This window comes from Amaranthus tricolor, chromosome 2 (assembly GCF_026212465.1).
Source record: "Amaranthus tricolor cultivar Red isolate AtriRed21 chromosome 2, ASM2621246v1, whole genome shotgun sequence".
NCBI classification, from domain to species: Eukaryota; Viridiplantae; Streptophyta; class Magnoliopsida; order Caryophyllales; family Amaranthaceae; genus Amaranthus; species Amaranthus tricolor.
This window is the reverse complement of record NC_080048.1, coordinates 37,673,549-37,694,108: the sequence shown is the minus strand read 5'-3', so window position 1 is coordinate 37,694,108 and position 20,560 is coordinate 37,673,549. Positions and strand designations below refer to the sequence as shown.

Below are 20,560 nucleotides of genomic sequence, written 5' to 3'. Positions count from 1 at the left end.
AATCTACGATCTTCAGACTTAAACTTGACGACGAAGACTCGTTGTAGTTTCACTTTGCATCTAGCTAGACCTATTCTGAAGTCGACCTATAACCCAGCTTATAATCAATTTGGAATTCATTTTAGACTTATTTTATCAAGTCATGAGAATTACATGCAACATGATAAATCCATTTATTTTAGATTCGTCTTGTTGCAAAGTTTTTTAATAATTTTTGTTAATAAAAAGTTATTTAATTTTTTATGATGTGTAATTAAAGATATTAATATTAAAAGTTTATTTTAAAAAATACAAAAAGTAAAATGGATAAAACAAAGAAATACAAATACTATTTTTGTATCTCTTAAAGTTGGTACATTCTTAAAATAAGATACACCAAATTTATATAAGTGTTCATTTCCACGTTCACATTTTGATTTTGGTTCAGTGTTCAGCTTAAATAAACATGTCAAATGTCAATATCTTTGGACTTTGTGCCACATAAACATGTGAAATACTAGTATATTTTATTCATTGTTACTTCCTCCCTTCCATATTACTTGCTATATTACGACACTATTCATTCAACACCCTTAATTCGTGATTAATTTTGAATCTATAAGTTATAACATAATGAAGTTGAATCTTATTTGATTCGTCTCAATGTAATGCTTATTAATATCAAATTTTTATAATTTTTTATTATATATAATTGAAAATATTAAAGATTGAATTATCGCATTAGACTACGTAAAAAAGTTTAAAGGTACAAGCATTTTGAAAAGGAGAAATATAAGAGTATTGATCATAGTTGACTTTTTACTCTATTAAAGCATGTTTATATTCCTAAATAAGATATTATTTGATTTTATTTTTCTTTATACATTAATTATAAATACTCTTTTCAATATTAGTTGATGTTTTCATTTTTCATTTTAAGTGGTTTTATTTGTTATTACCTCAAAAAATTATTCTATTTATATCATATTTTTTTGGACATAATTAACTTTATTCACTCTAATTTTAATATTTTTCAATAATAATGATTAACACATATTTTTACAGTAATTTTATTTTAATATTTTATAATGTTTAAAGTCCTTATATCTTTTCTACTATTTTTATTTTAATATTTTTAAATGTTTGTGGTTCTCATACTTTTTTATTAACTTTATTTTCTATATTTTTAATACTTATGACCCTCACTTTTTCTTCTTTAGTTTTGTTATTCAATAAAATAATTTCTTCATCATTTAATTTCTCTTAATTTCGTGAATATTTTTTATAGAAACATCGAATAGGAACGGATGAAGTATAAAATAAGTTATTGTAGCGAAAACCCTTTATGTAACAAGGGAAGTTCTAACATAAACACAAAATCCTATATACAAAAGTCTTACCGTAAAATATATCTTATACTTAATTAATACAGCCAATTATATAAATTATTAACATTTGAATTTTTTATTTTGAGATCGTATACGGCAAACGCTGTTCACAAAATAACACGTTTAGGAAAAAAAAAAAAAAGGAAATAACGAGGTGACGTATGTACCCGTCTAATTGATGATAAAGATATAATTAAACTTCAATGATAAATCATTCAACTTACTTTCTTTTTCTTCCCTTTCTCCCTCATCTGTTCTTGATCACCTCAAATTTGATTTCTTAATTTGTTAATTTGAGCATAGGAGAAATTGTATAACACTATGAATCCTGAATAGTAAGTTTTTTTATTCCTTTCTTTAGTTAAATTTATAAACTATTGATAAATTTTTGTTTCATAATTGAATTGATACGATGATGCTTATTAATTTGTGTATGATTTTAACAAGTTTTAAAGTTTTTAGTTTTTGACCTTTATCGGAGCTGAAAATTTCTTGCTTGATTGATGAATATTCAGTTTAGAATATTTAGATTATTATTACTTGAATATTTCCCGATTCCCATGGAGAGTTGAAGACTAGGTCAGAAAAGTTTATTTCTGTACTTTTATGGGTTTTGTGAGCTTTCTTTGATTAAGATTTTTGATTTTTTTGTGCGATCCTCTTACTAAGAAGCAATTGAGCGGCAACTATGTATTTTTGTTCTTTTGGGAGATATTTTTGATTAAGATAAGCTTGTTTTGTGCGAAATTTGTTTACAGAAGGTTTACCATGACATAGCCGGATTAGTCCCTACGTTTGTCGCCAGATTTTGTCTAGATTGAACTTATTTTGGCAATGAAGTTGGTCATCTGTCATTAGAATTCACCCTGTAGAAAGGTTAGATGAATTTAGTTCCAAATTTCATTGGTCCGAAGTCCGAACCCATTTGGCCATTTCACATGATCTTCAAGTAAAAACGTCTTATTTAAAAACGTATGAAGGTATCTCGTTACACATAGCGTACCCAGCGGTCCAGGGTAGGGGTCCGTCCCACTATAGGATTGTAATGGAGACATGTTGCCCTGCATAAAGTCTGCTTACTTCCACAACTCGAACCCTGACCTTTCAGCCACACAGTGACAGCCTGAACCGGTGCGCTAAGGCTCCCTTCTTGAAACCGTCTCACATAGGGTCTGTTACACCAGACTAATTTATGAATGAAAGGGATGGTGTGGAAGTGCTATGGTTTACGAACATGATAATGATGGAACAGCATAGATTATTGAAGGATTTTGATATTAGATCAGATGTTCGGACTTCATAAGTTCATATTATCTAATTTAACTTCAGCAACTAGGATTGTTTGATCAATTTCGTCTCGGTAATACTAGAGCTACATTCGAACTTTCCTTTTGTTTTAGCCTTTCAGATGACAGCAACACTCCACCAACTAGTCCAATTGTTCTCTAGCAATGAAACATCGTCCTTTTTTATCAGAATTTGAATCTGCTTAATTGATGATTGCAGTGATTATCTCTTCAAGCTCTTGCTAATTGGCGACTCTGGAGTGGGTAAATCTTGCCTGTTACTCAGATTTGCTGTATGTAAATTCCCTTTATTTTATCATAATGATTCAATTCTGCTCTGTTTTCTTAGCATTTTGTCACAACTGGAATCCCTCCCTTGTCACAGATAGAATTTAAATTCATTTGCTGCACTTTGAAACTTGAGTTTATCAGTTATACCTGCACTTTACATGAAGTACCGTACTACCATATCAACTATATGCTACCATGTTGTAACCAGAAAAAATCTGCAATATAACTATTTTACTTTTTAGGGTTGTTTGTTCTCTTCGTTTTCACTTATCTAAACTTATCGACACTTTAAGTAAGGTAAGCAGAACAGACCATTGTAGTTTGTATTTTTATTTCAGAGCTTGAAATTTTCCGTGGGGCCATTCATAACACGAAATTCTCCTGATGCTATATTTTCTGTTGTTTTCTTGAGGCCTCGCCATCTTCACTCGTCCGATAAATGACCCCTTTGCATGAATATACTAGTATATGGCAGCTTAGTTGGTTGCAACTGGATTAACCTTTATAAACTTCTGTGATATTTTGCTGATAACTTGCTATTTTGCTCTGAAGGACGATTCATATGTGGATAGCTACATAAGCACCATAGGAGTTGACTTTGTAAGTGATGAAATGTCCTTTATGAACTGACTGGACACTATGGCATTGAATTTATGATATTCATACTCATGTTATTGTCGTTGCTTCAGAAAATCAGAACAGTGGAACAAGATGGGAAGACTATAAAACTTCAGATTGTAAGTATTTTCAGTAGTAGTGATCAATCTGGTGAGATTGCAAGTCAACTTCATGTTTTTGGTTTTGTTTTTGAAGTGGGATACTGCAGGGCAAGAACGTTTCAGAACCATTACTAGTAGCTACTACCGCGGTGCACATGGAATTATTGTAAGCTCGAGTACTCAACACTTGGTGTTATGAAGTTTCTCCAACTATTGGAAGTATGTGGATTTGATTGTACTGTGTTGATTCTTCTTTCGACTAGGTTGTATATGACATTACGGACCAAGAAAGCTTCAACAATGTAAAGCAGTGGCTGAGTGAAATTGATCGTTATGCTAGTAATAATGTTAACAAGCTCTTAGTCGGAAACAAAAGTGACTTGACAGCAACTCGAGCAGTTGCTTATGAAACTGCCAAGGTAGCTCTCATAATTATTGTGATTTGTATTTAGTATTATAATAGTGATTAATAATTTTTTTTACTAATTTGGCTGGAAAAAATCTTTGAGGCATACGCCGATGAAATTGGCATCCCCTTCCTGGAAACCAGTGCTAAAGATGCTACTAATGTCGAGCAGGCATTTCTAACCATGACAACAGATATAAAGAATCGGTAAGCGTCATATTTATCGGTTGTTTTGATCTTTGTTTCGATGTTAGATGCAACGCCTTAGCGTTCGGAATCCTGTATCAAAGAGATAAATGACTTTTCCCTCTTAATGCAGAATGCCTAGTCAACCAGGAACTGGTGCCGATAAGCCGTCCACTGTGCAAATTAGTGGACAACCACTTAACCAAAGCTCAAGCTGCTGCTCTTAATTGGCTTTTACTGGGCATCGTAAGATCCTTGCAGTCAGCATAATCAAAGGCAGTGGTCAATCAACAGTCACTAATCATTTGTACATAGACAAAAATCGAATTTAAGAACTATCTTTGATTCTAAGTACGATCCAACATAAAACAAAAACATTTGTGCCATAGGAAACACCATCTTCATTGTATAAATGTACTACTAGTCTGTTATTAAGTTGGTATAATTGGTAGTGATTTACCAAAAATAATCTCAATTTAGTAGGTTTAATACCCAAATCGTCATCGATGCATGCATTTGAATTAACAGGCTGCTCATTTTCTAATTCAATATGCAGTTTTATTTATTCTTTTCTTGAGAATTAGTTTGATTTATAACAAAGAATAGCAAATTAAACTTCAGCTAATGTCAGTGAAATAAGTATCACAATACTCGGTAAATTGTCTTCATAATTCCTCGGCAAAGGAAAAAATACTCGGGAAAGATCAACGATATCCAAGCAGGGATCTGAAAACCACCATCTTGAATATAACGAGTGTTGCTCGCGAGTCCCATTCCGGAAATACAAAACTGTGTTGTGAACAAACAGAAACAATGCCAGTCTATTCATCAACTGAAAGTAAAGACTTTTCAAAACCAGCAAAAGCTAAAATTTTAACTTCAGGTAATACTACTGAAGAGTATGACACAATTTTAGCATCTAAATTATTTCCTTCCATGGACTTTTGATGACTGTCTGTTTCTCTTCTTCACACCCGAATTGGCAACTTGAAGGCTTCTGCTCACAACGCTCAACCTAGCAAGGGCGGCTTGCTTCAAGTCAGGTCTATAGTAGTTATCAGCAACCTGCAATACGTGGAAAAATATGAGAAATGATAAGTCGAAGGTGTCTGAATCAATATCAGAAACACATTCGGCAGGATACACTTTTGAGCTTCCAAGAGCATAGTTAGAAAAAACCACAGGGGGTTGGTTGTTTTTATCGACTAATTCTCTCGGCCAACACCAAAACCTAACATCAACACTACATAATAACAGATCGTCTGCGACTATGCACAAGTCCATAAACTCATGTCATCAAAGACAAAAGATGGCAAGCAAACATCACAGAAACTTCCCCTTTAGCTAAAAGGATGCAAAATTTCTTCCAAAAAGCTCGCTTAGAAATTTTCCATTCCTTAAGTGACGAAAGTACTGAACATCACTATAAATGTACTAATTGGTCAGTTGGTACTGAGCATCAGCGCTTACAGATTTCTGCAAGTAAATTCTGTATCAAGTTTGTGCTGAACTATCACAAAAACAAACTTGTCCATGTATAAATGTACTAATTGGGCAGTTGGTAGTTGGTACTGAGACCATCACTGATAAAGAAATACAACCAAACAGGATTATCAAGGCCACAGCTTCCAAACTGTGAAACTAATCAAGGAAATTCCAGAAATTGTGATCTCATTACCTGGTTCTTGACAGCCTTGGCCATCCTGCTAAAGTCCTTCTTCATGACAGACTTGTGTTGCACATTAGCGGGTTTGTTCTGCTTCCTGGTCTTTGTTGTAGTTAAAACAAGGTCTTTGCCTTCTGGGTGGACAGATACAGTCTTGGCGTTTGCAAGACCTGCATCAACAATAATGTAAAGAATACAATCATCATAACTGCAAACAGTGTTTCAAAAACTTGACAAAATAACAATACTAATCCATTGCAAAACTTCAAGTAATTAGCTCTGGGGAGCTCCAGGGGGAGAATTCTTTCAAGTGGCTACTTGGGGATATCTCCAAGATCCCCATTGTTGGGATGGGAACAAATGTATCCCCAATTTTTCTCTTCGGGGAAGCCCTCCAAAGCACACAATCCAGTGGCAGAGTACATACAAGATCGTCGAGTCAATTAATCCCACTAAAATTTGTTTATGTCAAAACAATTCCTTAAAATATTTTAGATTTTGCAATAGCTTTGTATGAAATTGATTACTTTACTCCACTAAAAACTTACAATATCAGTTGCTTCACCAAAATATAAATTTTTTCTAAATCCACCCATCCAATGCACAGCTCTAATAAACCCATTACCAATAAAGAAAAATGTAACTTCATTTCCACCATAAAACATACAATAATTTCTTCCCGAACTATTATACTCCCTCAACTGAATTTTCAAAGCCCATCTCAAATGATTAGAGAACATACCTAGATCTAATTAACCTAGACAAATTTGTCAAATACAAACCCCTCAATCACGAATCTTTTCACTAGATTTCCATTACCAAAAAACAATACTCGGAAAAAAATCATAAAAATACACATCGATCAAGTTCAAATCCAAAAATAGGGATGATAGAAACAAGGAAGAAATGAATACCAGAATACTTGTAGGAATGAACATTGTAAAGATTGTTGCTTTCCTTGCTAAATTGAACCTTAGCAGTACCATTACCGAACTCCTTTACCAAAAAGCAATTGTTCTTCTTCACTATCTCCCACACCAATGATCCTGGTACATTCGCCATTTTTTTCCCTGTTAGTTAAATTTGTATACAATTAAAATCAGTTGCAGAAATTATAAGTAAATGAATAAGAAATAATCAGCGATAGAAATCGAGAGAGAAATGTTGAAACCTAAGAGTTCGAGGAGGCGATTTGGTTGGAAAGATGCTGAAGGCGTTGGAGAGCTCAGAGAAAACAATTAAGGGACGAAAAATTAGGGTTTTATATGGTTGTTCTCAATGAAACCCTAATAATATGTTTCGATTTCGGGCTTTTTGTGTTTTTGATGAACATAATTTGGTGTTTGGACTAACCCCAACCGGTCAGGTATGAGACCAGCTCAAGGTACAACAACCTCAAAATAAGAAATTTGTACGTTAAAAGTTTTTATTATTATGTTATGTTATTTAATTTAAATATGAGGCATGTCTCACGGTGATACCATCTCATACCAGAATTTGTGTATTCAATTTGTCATCTCATATAGCTTGACACATTTGCTAATGTGTTAATTGCATTATGACAAATTAAATAACATTTCAATTAACATATTTTTACTTATAGAATAGATTAAGAATAATATATAAATTATAAGCAATCAATGAGTGATGTTAAAATATTAGGGTAGTGAATTTTGCAAGGGATTTTTTTTTAAAAAAAAATTCACAACCATACCAAACAACACTATCGAGTTATATAATTGATATAACAAAAAAATATTTTCTACATCAAAAATAAAATATAAACAGCCTTGGAACTTGAAATTTTAAAAGTTGTCTTGAATTATAAAACCATCTAAATATAAAATTTGTATTGTGTCGGTTTATAGATGGACCTATATACCTATATATTTTTTTAACACCAAATCTTATTTGAAACTGTTTCACTGTGATATGGACCTATACAAGCAGTATATTAATAAAAAATATTGAAACAAACAATGAAATCTGAATTAACGAGAAGTAGTTTTCTTAAAATAGTTTGGTCGTGTTTTTTTAATTTTCCCGTTTAAAAAGAGCTGATATTTTCTACACCTTCTTTTCCAATTATATTCTTCCTGTCTTCAGTCTTCACCCCTCTACCAAATCCTAAATCTTACTACCCGCTGTTCTCTCGACCTTAAAACCTTTTGTAAACCCAGAATAGCAGACCGCTTGCTAGAGCTGTTCGGCGACCAACCATGACCGGTAAGTTTAGTAAGTTAATTTGGAACTAAAAAGCATCTGATGGATATTATTGCATTATTTTATGTTTGATGTTTGATGAAATTAACTTGTTAAACTTTAAAATTGTTATATAAATTGCCTTACCTAATTAAAGTAGATTTTTATTTTTATTTTTTAATTTGAATTATTGGCTTAAAAAATGACAAATTTGGTTACTCAATTTTCATATCACCATGAAAATTGAACCTACATTTATCATTTTCATTCTCTTGTTAATAGGTTGTTAATGGTGGTTATGACAATTTTTTCTACTTAAAAAAAGTGGGATGTTAATGGGTTTTGCAATTTGGAGCTTTGACATGAAAGATGAAATTGGGATTAATGTTAAAAATGATTTCTTAGGATATTAAATTTTCTGGCAATCTAAAATTACCCTGATCACAATTGGTGTAAAGGGCTATCCCATTTCATTCTTTACCTAATTGCAATGCGATGAGTGGCTCCCACCTAAATCCATTTTAAGGGTGGGATGTACGTGTGATAGCAAAAAAGTTGTTTCTGATTCTTTATAATTGAAACATACTTTTTGTTGGTTTTAGGCTATTTGCAGGAGCAGGAGATGGAAATTGAAGCTCTTGAAGCTATCCTTATGGATGAGTTTAGAGGTGAGTGTAGTTAATGTCACTTTCTATCCGACTTTTGGTTGCTTTTATAATGTAGCTATTATGTCCTGTGTTGCCATTGTATTTTCATTGTTTTTTGTTTGACACAGAAATTCACTCCGGAGAGAGCGGGCTTAACACTTCTAATAAATGTTATCATATCACCATATCACCACAGGTATCAGATTTTTTCGATCCTTTATTGATCTGTCTCTACATAAATGAGATTGTTTCTCATCTTTGGTTTGTATGCTGTGCTGTCCAGTGTCTTGTATGTAACTGTTAATGAACTTCTTAGTTTGGTTGGTTTTTGTAATAGGATCAGAAAATCGGGCTTATAGCATGTTTTGGTAGGTTTTGAGAAATATAACCTTAATCTATTATGGACTGATACTCATGAGAAATGCGGTTGGAACTTTAGTGTTTTATGTTTAAGTCAGCTTCATCTAGTTTGAAGGGAGCATGGAACTTGGCTAATGTAATTCCACTACAATGTGACTGTTACAAACACACTGAAGGAGTTTTGGCATGGAATTGGAAAAATGATTGCGATTGTTTTTTGAGTTGTCAACAAAGATGAATTCAGATTTCTTTTGAGGATAATTCTTCTTTGTTTCCAAACCAGTAAGAATGGGATTAGATCCCATAGGATTAACTAGTATTACATACTATTCCACTTAGGGAATACACGATTTGGTTGAAAAGGCCCAAAAATAGACCAACATAAAAAATAATTCACGTTTTTACGATTCATGATTTGCGAAAAGATTAGCGAATCATTTGATATTGGGATTAGCCTTTTCTTGCGTAGTGATTCACATTACTATATTTAGTTTTAAGTCTTTAACCATTGCATGGGAAGCATATGTAAAGAGGGATTATAGCTCACATTCAGGTCAAATTTAGGCATGGCATATAAGAAGCTTGTTGGTCTCACTTTAGCAAAAACATTAGTCTTAAAAAGCACGATTAGGCAGGTGACATATTAACAGGGCCAACTAAGGCAAGGTGAGGTGATTAATCAAAGCAAGCCCCTCACATGCAACAATACCTTATAGACCTTCAAGCACTTTGTAGCCCCTAAGTCGAGTGCCTAAAGGGCCTTAAACTCTGTTTAATCTTAGCCGTAAAAGAAGCTCAACACTCACAAATTATGTTTTGTCTTCTCAACTTCATATAGGTTTTTTAAGTTAACATTTTTTTCTAGGGTTTTGGGTAGGGCCGTCGATTCACATGTGCAAAATGCGCTACACCACAGGACCCAAAATTATAAGGGCCCTTTTTTAAAGGATATTAACTTGAATTCTATTGGAATATAATTTACAGTTATAGTAAAGGGATGGGTTTTTAGTGTTTTTCAAAGTATTTAAAATAAAGTTTTTATAGTTTTGATTTTATTGTTGAGGTCTTAAATTTCAAAATTGGAATAGGGTCCTTTAGATGTTTAAGATGGCCAAGTCATCAAAAGACTAGCGTAATCGCTCACAGACACCTAGTACTTAGGCTTTTAAGGACCCGTAGCGTCTTTCCTCAACTCTTTATAACCAAGATAAAGACAAATCTTTAATTTCTATTATCCAGAGTACGACTACACAAAGTTTGGTCTAACTAGCAAATCAAACTGGACCTAATTACAATTTAAAGGCTTGGTCAAAATTAAATGAGTAAGGGCACATAGGGTTTAGCATAGGAGGTTTAGGAAAACCAAGGGTCCTAGATTAAGATTGGGATCTTGAAACTTTGGTAGCTCGATCAGGAGGTGTGCATGTCATAGAATTGAGGAAAATTAACATTTTATGTCTACAAGAGACGAATTGGGTTAGAGATAGGGCCAAAAAGTAGGTGAAAGGAAGAAATATAAATTGTGGTGCTTAAGACAAGATAAAAATCGAAATTGAGTTGGTATTACTATGAATGAATGAACATCTAAGAATGAGTATGATGAAAAAAGATAACATTATAAGAGTGAAAATTGTACTGGACATCGTAAGTGGGGATAGATTAATCAATTAAAAGGAATTTTTTGGAAGATCTCGATGATATAGTGCAAAACATACTAATGAATGAAAATCTCTATATCGAAGGTGATTTGAATGAACACGTATAGGTATGTCGTAATGGCCACGAAAAATCCATGAAGGTTTGGGCTATGGAATTAGGAATACGGAAGGAAAGTCCATTTTAAATTATGCACTCATGCGCTTTGTTAGTTGCTAACACATGGACATGGTTTAAGAAGAGAGATAGCCACTTGGTGACTTTTAGATTAGTGTAAACGCAATCCAAATTGACTACTTTTTCAAGGATGATAGAATATAGATAGATTTAGTTGCCTAAGCTATAAGGTTATTTCAAGATAGTGTGTAACAACTAGCAACCTAATACAAACTTGTATCTTAGATGTTTGCTTTCAAGCAACACCAAAGGTAAAGAAAGCCAAAAAAGAACGTAGGATTAAATGGTAGAGATTAAAAGAGGTAATGCTAAAGTTTTAGCCAAGAAAGTTGCTTAAGAAGCTGATTGTGAGATGACTTCGGATCAGTGGATACTTGGATAAGGATGAAAACTTGCATCATTCGAATAGCTAAGGAGATTTAGGAGAATCACTAGGTAGTTTTGTGGTAAAGAAGATGCAAAGTAGTGGAATGAGGAAGTAGACTCTTTTCAAAGAAAAGAAAGCATTAGGAAAATGCACGAATGATGAAAACTTAGCCATGTTTAAGAAAATTAAAACCAAGACAAAAGTAGTAGTTTGCGAAGCGAGATTAAAAGTTTTTTTAAGAGGTGTTGGACAAACTTGATTCTGAAAAAGGATAAAAAGATATATATAAGAGGTAAGCAAAATTAATGATATAGGTGTAGTTTAGTGTATCAAGGATAAGTATAAAAACATTCTAGTTAAGGACAAGAACATCAAGGATTGATGGAGGAAGTATCTTGATGAGCTATTCAATGGAGAACAATGTTGTAGGGGGCACAACAATTACCCCCTTAGATGAAAATAGAGAATTTATGCGAAGAATACAATAATCAAAGGTGGAAGAGGGCTTTAAAGATAATGAAGCTAAAGAAAGTGTTTGGTCAAGATGGTAGACCTATTGAAGTATAGAGATGCCTAGGGACGATTAGAGTAACTTGGCTAACTGGTATATTCAACAAGATTTGTAAAACAAACAGGATGACCATTAACTGGAGAAGAAACTCTCTAATGGCCATTTACAAGAACAGGAGATGTTCAATGTTGCTACAACTATCAACGAGTAAAACTCATAAGTCATACTATAAAGTTATGGAAAAGAGTGATAGAGTTACATATGAGGAGATGTACCTCCATAGCAGAAGACCAATTTGGATTTATGCCAAAAAGATCTTGTAACACCCTCGCTCTCGGACCGCCGGTGACTACTCATGAAGACTGTAGATTGGCCCCATAGACCAACACAAGTCTTTCCAGCGCACTTTGGCCTCACTCGTTCGCACCCATGAAAACTTCCCATGAGGTCACCCATCCTAAGATTGCTCCCCACCAGGCACGCATAACTGTGGAGTTTTTAGCAAATGGGCTCCCTAGAAAAGAAGATGCACCTTGTTGATATGAGTAGTCTATCAATCCTTTTTAAACCTCAATTTGGGGTATCACAGATCTATAATGAAAGCAATTCATCTTATGAGACAAATTGGAGTACTAGTAGGCTAGGAAAAAAAGACTAGCACATGGACTTTATTGACTTGGTAAAAAACATACGACAAGATACCAAGAGAAGTGCTTCGGTGGCCAATGACAAAGAAGGGTATTCCCAAGAAATACATTAAAACGGTATAAAATATGTATCGAGAAGTAAAGACGAATGTTAGGATATGTGGAGGGGGAACAAAGGATTTTACAATCACAATTGGCCTTCATCAAGGCGGTATGGACTAGCTTGGCCATTAGAAGAAATTAACAAAAGTAAACAGAAAATTGTATATGAATGAACAAACTGTATGACAAAATACAAATCACTGATTGTAGAAATTGAATGTTAATGAAAATGTGTAACGAAGAACGATTGTAACCAAGAACGATTACAATGGATAGTATACAAGCATTCGAGAGGCTTGTTCTTTCCAAAAGGGTATTAAACTTCACTTAAACTATTACTTGAATGAATGCCTAAAACCCTTCCCCTTCCCCTCTATTTATACTAATTATCTCCACATTTTATTCCCCCACTTAACTAATTACTAAGTATTGTTTATTACTTAATTCCTATAATACCCTTTCCCAGCCGTTCATGACACAAGGCTTGGCCCTAAGCCCCTTTGTTTTTGCAACGGTCCTAGATGTGATAACTTCATCGATTTAAGAAAACTTCTCTTTGGTGCTTATTGTTTGCCGATGACCATCCGATTGCAAATGTGATGGATTTTTTGTTTGGCCATGGACAATGGTATTACTAGATTAGGCATTTTACGTATCTAGATCAATTTCTTTTATAATGTCTTTTGAGATGAAAATGATCTTTTGCTATTATTGCTAATGAATGTTGGTATGCTACAGGATGATGATGAAGATCATTCATCCACTCTGCCAGGTTAACTTTCCTCTCCAGTAGTGATTACCAATTACATGGATGTTTGATTATGGAAGCATTCGAAATTACGTTGATGGATTGGCTTTCCCTTTTTATCTTGAGGATTTATCTTTGTTAATACTCTTTTGCAGTTCAATTGGCATTGATTTTCTCGCACACTGAAAAATATCCAGATGAGCCTCCACTTCTTGATGTGAGAAGGTTTGATCTATGAATGTTCTTCTGTGGTCGTTGTAATAATTATTTCAAATTTTAAAATTCATATCCTAAATCTAAATATATTTATAAGCTTGACTGAGCTGGCTGGATGCAGTGCTTGATTCATTGATTGGCTCATGATTGCTTTCTATGTTCTTTCTAAAATATATTGGTATCTACCAGACTAGTACATATAGCTGATAAATAAGTAACTCTTGTCGTTATGGGTTGCTTTGCCTATCCTTAAAAATGCAGGCACAGTTCAATTTTGGTACTGTTTGAAGTTCTGAATTTAGTTAATTATTTTTTGGTGTAATAGATTTCAAAATGAAGTCTGAAATGAATATTTGAAATCTGAGTTTCCATCATTGGGAATTGTGGTTAAATAAGTCATTATATTTCTTGTTCAATCTTTGTCATTTTCTTCTGTTTTGGTGAAATTCTGTAAAATATCCTCATATGTTTAAGGTTGTTGACTACTGCTAAGAGAAGTTAACTGTCTTATTTTTCCATAGTTTTTGGTTGGAATCTGTTGGGAAAAAGTAATATGATCATTCAGTAATCAAGACTAGGTAATCAGTAACTTATCTCTGTGAGTAAAGACAAGTCGATATGGTATCCTTTTTGCACGTATGCTTATGAGAGCTTTCTGAAAACTCTATTGGAATTTTGTATTAATGCTTATACCTGCTTGAGCCATGTCTATGGTTTTGAATTGCATGATCCTCCATGCCCTCATATGGTCAGTAAATTGTATGTGTTGTCTAAAGAGGGCTTTAAGTGGTTTACAATACATTTTTTGAAGCTGTTATGTTTATTTTCTTGCACCTTTTCATTTGCATTTATCTTAAACAGTATACGTGGAATTCCAACCGAAGATCTCAGAACTTTGAAACTAAAGCTTGTTCAAGAGGTATGCTAATTCTATGTTTGATGAATTGGTTTGTCGTACATTTTATGCTTTACTATAAATGAACATTTTGGAATTGACCCTAGATTTCTGGATTGTATATGGATAATTTTATCTATGTGTTCAGCTATTCATTACTACAGGTATTTGTGTATTTGTGAATAGCATTAGCCTTTGTGAATATTAGAATCACCAATTAGGTGTCTTAAAGTCATTTAAAGAAGTTGCTAAGCGATCCTTTAAACTTTTCCATTTTGGATGAAACCAAAGATCCATTGTTTTTCGTTTGATGAAGAAAAAGATTTATTAATAACAATAAGAAGAGGGTACAAAAAAGGGATGGCACATTCTTTAAGCTCAGAAAATATTATAACAAGTTCCATTCACTACTACATAGATCTCCTAACAAGTACTCCAAAAGCAAACCATTAGCCTTTGACCAAAGCGAGGCTTGGAACTTGAATCTCTCCCAAAGTACATGCATCAGAAGAAATTTATCCTTATACGTTGGGCCATTTACCTCTATCCCAATGGCCAAAAGTACGGCAAAGAGGCAACATCTCCAAAGATGGATAGAGTGGCGCTTAGATCAAAAATCAAAAACTATCATTTGAAGGAAAGCTTCCATTGTCGAAGATTCCATCCAGGTTTCTTCAAGTGCTCCAAATAATATGCTTTAAATATCTACAACAAATTTGCAGCAGAGAAACTTGTGATCATTATCTTCCTAGTTGTTAGAACACATAATGCTCCAAAGATTCATATCATTTATTGGTATGGATTATAAGAGACTAAATGCTTCGTCAAACCATGTGTGTTGACTATTTGTAACATAGTGCAAATAGGCAGTAAACGGACATGGTGATACTTTGATACGGTAACAAAAATGATGCGGTTTCCGTACCGTCAAATATCGGCCTAAACCAATATTGCTTGGAACGGCCTAAAACATGTTTTTTACACCTCTAAGATGCGTGTAATGCCGGTTCGTTAAATTTGAAAACCTTTACGATATGGTTGATACAATACGTAATGACCTTGTTTTTGATCTATGGTTTGTTATTCATGTGTAGCAGCATCCAGGAACTAACTTTTGCGATATAGGGTCAACTAGAAACAACCTCCATGTCACAATGCATTTGATGTAGTCATGGTTGTGATATGGGATAAATTGATTCTCGATTAATGTAAATAGTTTTCCACCTGTCATGGCTTATCTGTAGTTGTAATAACTTTTGATAATCTTACAATATGGTGACATTGATGCGGCCTATATTTTGTGCTATGCGACTCATACATACGTCTCCCCCTTATCCTGCCTCGGTGAGAGCCATTTCAGTGGTGTTGGGGCACCTTACTGTTGTTATCAGCTACTGATTACGGTGGGCATGGTGTTGTGAGCGGTTTACTAGTTTGCTTTTGTTAACAATATAAACTCTTTTGTATAGGCATGTTTCTTACCTTTTTCTGCTGCATCAGGCAACAGAGAACCTTGGGATGGCCATGGTGTACACACTTGTTACATCTGCTAAAGAATGGCTGAGTGGAAGATTTGGTCAAGATGGGGATGTTGAGGATGCTGCAGATGATGAAATGGCTAAAGATGAAGTAAGAACCCCCTCCCTGGTGCAACCTTTTGACTTCCTTTTGATGTTGCTTGTTATTCTTCTATCTTTTTCTTTAGAAATCTAACATTGAGAAGGGTATTATGAGTTTAGATATCACTAGGAAGTGGGAACATGAAAACAAGAAACTTCCATTGCCAATTCCTTTTCCATAGGTATCATGGGTTTTAAGGAAACACTCAAACTTTGAACAGTTTTTCCATTAGCACCATTGGACTCCCCTTATCTCTTTTTACTTTGATGTTATCATTTCTTCATCTTCAGTTACTTTCAGCTGTTATTGGAACTAAACAGATTTCAAAACCATATACACTTGTTATTGGAAGTAAGAGTTGGCTACAATATCTTAGTATTTAAACGCCAAGTTGTCTAGACTAGCTGTAATGTCCTCATAAATTTCCAAAATTCGAATGCTCTGAAACCATGAGCTTTGTCTTATAAAAGTCTTCAAAGGAACCAAGGAAACTATTTGTACGTTTTAGAAAACCATTTTAAAAAGGTAGGTGTACTTCCAGATTTTACAGGCCATTCATTTGTTCATATGTAATCCTGTTTTTAGAGCATTGTATAATGTGTTTTCTGCCGAGATTTTCACTTTGTACATTAGCAAGAATTAGTCTTTAGTGATTAGAATGTCATCTGGTGGAAGGTCATATACTCATATTTTGAAAAGGTAAGAGAGCAAGACATTCTAGTATCTATAACTCTGAACTGTTTATTTTGGAGGGGTTTTTTTTTTTTTGGGTGAAATTCAGTTAAAAGTTGTATTCCTATCTCATTAATGATGGAACAAGATGAAAAATGGCATTAAGTGCATTGCTCGTGTAACTGGTGCCTGGCTGCAAGAATCTAATGTTTATTTAGCCGGTCTGTACTAGCTCAAAACATAATGTATATCACATTGACTTGTTATGATTGTTACATTATAAAAAATTGGCCACATACTTTGGCAAAATCTAATATTTTATATAATTGGTTCTAACGGGAACTCGGGAAGTGGAACAGAAACTTCATAAATTTTGTTTTCGCATTGTTGTTTCTTTTTTTAATTGTTTTGCATTCTTTCGCTTTCTGTTTCTTTTCTACATCTTTCACTGTTGAAATTTTAACGCCTCATTAGATGAAATCTCATTGAGTTTTTTTAATAGGGTCCATGCATGCTTAATGTTTACTCTGTATTTATCAATCACGTCAGGGCACTATCAATAATCTTGCTATTGGTTATGCTTGCACTTTGACATCCTATATTTTTATTATTAGATTATAGTACCACATGGAGAACCTGTGACTGTTGAAACTTTCTTGGCCTGGAGAGAAAGATTCGAAGCAGAGATGGCATTAGAGCGAGCCAAGTAAGTTCTTAAAGGATAGCATTTTTGTTGTTCCAATCAATATGCATATCATCAATGTAAAACACATAATGTTGAACAACCTTTTAATGCAAGACTGTTGTGATGTATTTTGTAGGGCCTAGGCAGTGGTGGAAACACTTTATGTCCAGTTGGGTTATTTTAGCTAATTTTTCTCATTAAGTTTCTACTGTGTGGAGAATTTTATTGGAAAATATTCTATTTGAGCCCTCTAAAAATCTATAATTGCTAAAAAGTATATTGAACCCACCAATATTTCTTTTCTAAATCTGACATTTTTTGTCCATTATTTCGATGGGCCAACGATTTACAATTCGTTGGTTTTGGATTATAATGGATTTAAGTAACATGACTAGTTAAATCATGTGCACTTAAGCTGCACATGACGTTTATTACCAAGGGTAAATCGAAAACAACCTCTTTATTAGTTTTATCATTAATAAGGTTGAGTACATCCGATCCTCCCAAACCTCACCCTAGGTGGGACTCACGTAATGGCGTTGGGGTTAATGGAATGTTATAAATCTGAATTTTTTTTCCAGAATAATATCAACATGTCTCTTCTGTCTACCTTGTTCTCTCTTTCCCTTTCTCTTGTCTTCCATGACTTTTTTGAACCAATGGGGTGTTTTCGGCATTTGTAGATTGAGGGATCCGATCTGACTCGGGTCATTTGAGTGACGAAGGTTTTGTTAAATGTTCTGGATTAAGAGTCAATGGAAACATCAGATGTTGATGCTTTAATTTCGTCAAATGTATCATGAAAGCTAAATCATAAGGCTCTATGTCATCCAAAATAGCTTGAGTTTTAGCTATATCATCATCTCTAGCAAGAATAAAAGCATCAAACACATCAACTATGGGGTGTTGCATTCCAAGTTTTAGATCAAACAAATTAACTTTCAATTAGTTTTTGTAAGTTAGTAGCTTAAAAAGCCTTAAAACGTCAACTTATGACGTATTATCAAACCTATACCCTTGTTTTGAAGCCTAACCATTTCAAAACTAAGTAGCTTATGGGATGAGTCATTCTTTGATCAGCAGATTTGTTGAGAAGAAAAGATTTGGGAGATTTCTTTATTCTTAGGTGTTTCCCATGGCTGGTTTTGGAGATTGATTTTTCAGGAAGGACTAAGTGAGACATGGTTTTAGTTTCACGTGGGTAGAGTTTGATTCTTGGACGGAGTTTAGGGTGTGAATTTTATTGAGGTGGTTGCTGACTTAACAAGGGTGTGAGGATTTTTATGGGTAAGGTTAAAGGGTCTTTTTGGAGGATGGTACTTTGGGGTTGGGGTGCTTGGATTGACAATTGGCATGGCAAGCAGAGGCAGCCATTAAAAGATGAAGTTGTCAGGGACTCAGGCTTGTTAACTTGTGACAATTAAAACATAAATAATTATATTTAAAAAAATTCAATGTTTTGTTTCAATATTATATTTGATTTGATGAATATTGAATCAAAACGGGTGAGGTCATAGAGGACGCTTCTTAAATTAAGTTCTTTTGTACTTCAGTTTGAGGTTCAGATTTTGTTGATCTAGTCCTATCCTTCTTTTGTAAATCCATCTGTTTCTGCTATCACTTTTTGCACCCAAGATTAAGCGACTTACGTTTATTTTCAGATTAATACCAGATTCTGCACTTGCTACTACCAAGGAAAAGAAGCTCAGTGGAAGGCAGTGGTTTGAAAGTGGACGAGCAGTTGCAGCAGCGGTACACATATCTTTACCCCACTATTTTTTCTCTCTCAATTGTGTGTTGACTGTTGAGTCTAAATCTTCCCCTTCCCAAATATTATGAACCTCCGAAAGAAAATTATGATGAATAATGAACCTACGAACAAAAAAAGCTATTTGTGAAATGTTTGTTGTTTCTAAAAATGTAAGCACCTTTTTTCTGCAGAGAGGCGCATTGACTACCAAGGAAGACTCTGAAGAGGACGATGAAGAAGACATCGACTTTGATGATGATGACTTTGAAGGTGACTCTCTTAACTTTGAATATGTATGTTTCGGAATTGATGGCTTGATATTAGGGAGAAAGGGGGGTCAAACTTTCATACCAGCTATAGCACCTTCCCAGCTTGTATCTTTTTTCTCGGTTCAGCGCTTGTTAAGGATATACCGTTTTGTATTACCAGATGATGAAGAAGATATGCTCGAACATTACTTGGCTGAGAAATCCGAAGATTCATCTTCACACTCCTCAAGGATGGCTGTCTAACTACAGTGCAATATCTGCTCCTTTTAGTCAACATACTATCAGCCAGTCAGACTTTTTGGTATCCCGTCTAAAAGCTGACCATAGAGCCTATTGGAGGCGCTTGTCATGTTTGCCACTAGTCTACCGTGTGGGCAACAGATTGTTTGTGTAGCTTGCACAGGAGAGAAAGGCAAGTTCGTAGAAAGATTGATTGTTGGCGCTTCGCTTTTTAGTTGAACCTACATTATATCAAAGAACATCGTTTATTTGGTAAATTTAATTCCGAGAATATTTCCAAATCGTTATCAGTATTACTATCATCCTGTTTCAGGAAAGAATCACTGCCAAAAGGACACATTTTGAAATTTCAGTATCAAAATCAAAATATTTAAAATGCTGAATGTATAGTAATTGATTGTATTTCTGTCGTACAGCATTGATTTCTCTCTGTTATATACTCGGTTCCAGGGTAATTTTGGACATGCACAAGGTGTCTGAAGACACCGAACCCCTCAGATATTCATTTTCATTACTTGCGGTTGGGTCTTAAAATTGATAGGTCTAAAAATTACTGCGTATTTTTACTCCATCCTTTACTCAGCTCCATTATTTTTTTTTTCCCATCATATACTACATCCGTATTGGATTGGACACGATAAAGTATAATTTTTATTAGTAAGACTTTCACCAGCCGACCACATAGTATTGGGATTAAAGCTTTGGCATTATTTGTAACACCAAGAAAAAAACAATTAAATAGGGAAAACAATCGAGAATAATACAACCTTTCCTTAATTTTTCTACAATAATACTAATTATTGATTAACCATGAATAATACCATCTTAAGGGGTTTTTTTACCTAGAATAATATCAACTTTTTTTTATTAACTAA

The 20,560-nt window shown here is 34.1% G+C and overlaps 3 protein-coding genes across 3 annotated transcripts; 2 read left to right on the top strand and 1 right to left on the bottom strand.

Annotated features, from left to right (window-relative positions):
* Positions 1 to 1,525: 1,525 nt before the first annotated feature.
* LOC130805845 (ras-related protein RIC1-like) lies at positions 1,526 to 4,758 on the top strand. Its single transcript, XM_057670638.1, has 8 exons — positions 1,526 to 1,702; positions 2,874 to 2,946; positions 3,497 to 3,544; positions 3,634 to 3,681; positions 3,758 to 3,829; positions 3,927 to 4,082; positions 4,173 to 4,276; positions 4,389 to 4,758. Exons 1-8 carry the CDS (start codon positions 1,689 to 1,691, stop codon positions 4,480 to 4,482), a joined length of 609 nt encoding a protein of 202 aa, XP_057526621.1. The 5' UTR covers positions 1,526 to 1,688; the 3' UTR covers positions 4,483 to 4,758.
* Positions 4,759 to 4,903: 145 nt separating this feature from the next.
* LOC130805846 (60S ribosomal protein L28-2-like) lies at positions 4,904 to 7,248 on the bottom strand. Its single transcript, XM_057670640.1, has 4 exons — positions 7,093 to 7,248; positions 6,836 to 6,991; positions 5,934 to 6,091; positions 4,904 to 5,320 (listed from the first exon to the last, which is right to left on the bottom strand). Exons 2-4 carry the CDS (start codon positions 6,981 to 6,983, stop codon positions 5,180 to 5,182), a joined length of 447 nt encoding a protein of 148 aa, XP_057526623.1. The 5' UTR covers positions 6,984 to 6,991; positions 7,093 to 7,248; the 3' UTR covers positions 4,904 to 5,179.
* A 691-nt stretch (positions 7,249 to 7,939) lies between these two features.
* On the top strand, positions 7,940 to 20,100 carry LOC130805843 (uncharacterized). The gene is made up of 11 exons (XM_057670636.1): positions 7,940 to 8,147; positions 8,726 to 8,791; positions 8,899 to 8,966; positions 13,329 to 13,362; positions 13,494 to 13,563; positions 14,416 to 14,473; positions 15,950 to 16,078; positions 17,356 to 17,447; positions 19,088 to 19,178; positions 19,368 to 19,446; positions 19,606 to 20,100. Exons 1-11 carry the CDS (start codon positions 8,141 to 8,143, stop codon positions 19,686 to 19,688), a joined length of 777 nt encoding a protein of 258 aa, XP_057526619.1. The 5' UTR covers positions 7,940 to 8,140; the 3' UTR covers positions 19,689 to 20,100.
* The last annotated feature ends 460 nt before the right edge of the window (positions 20,101 to 20,560 follow it).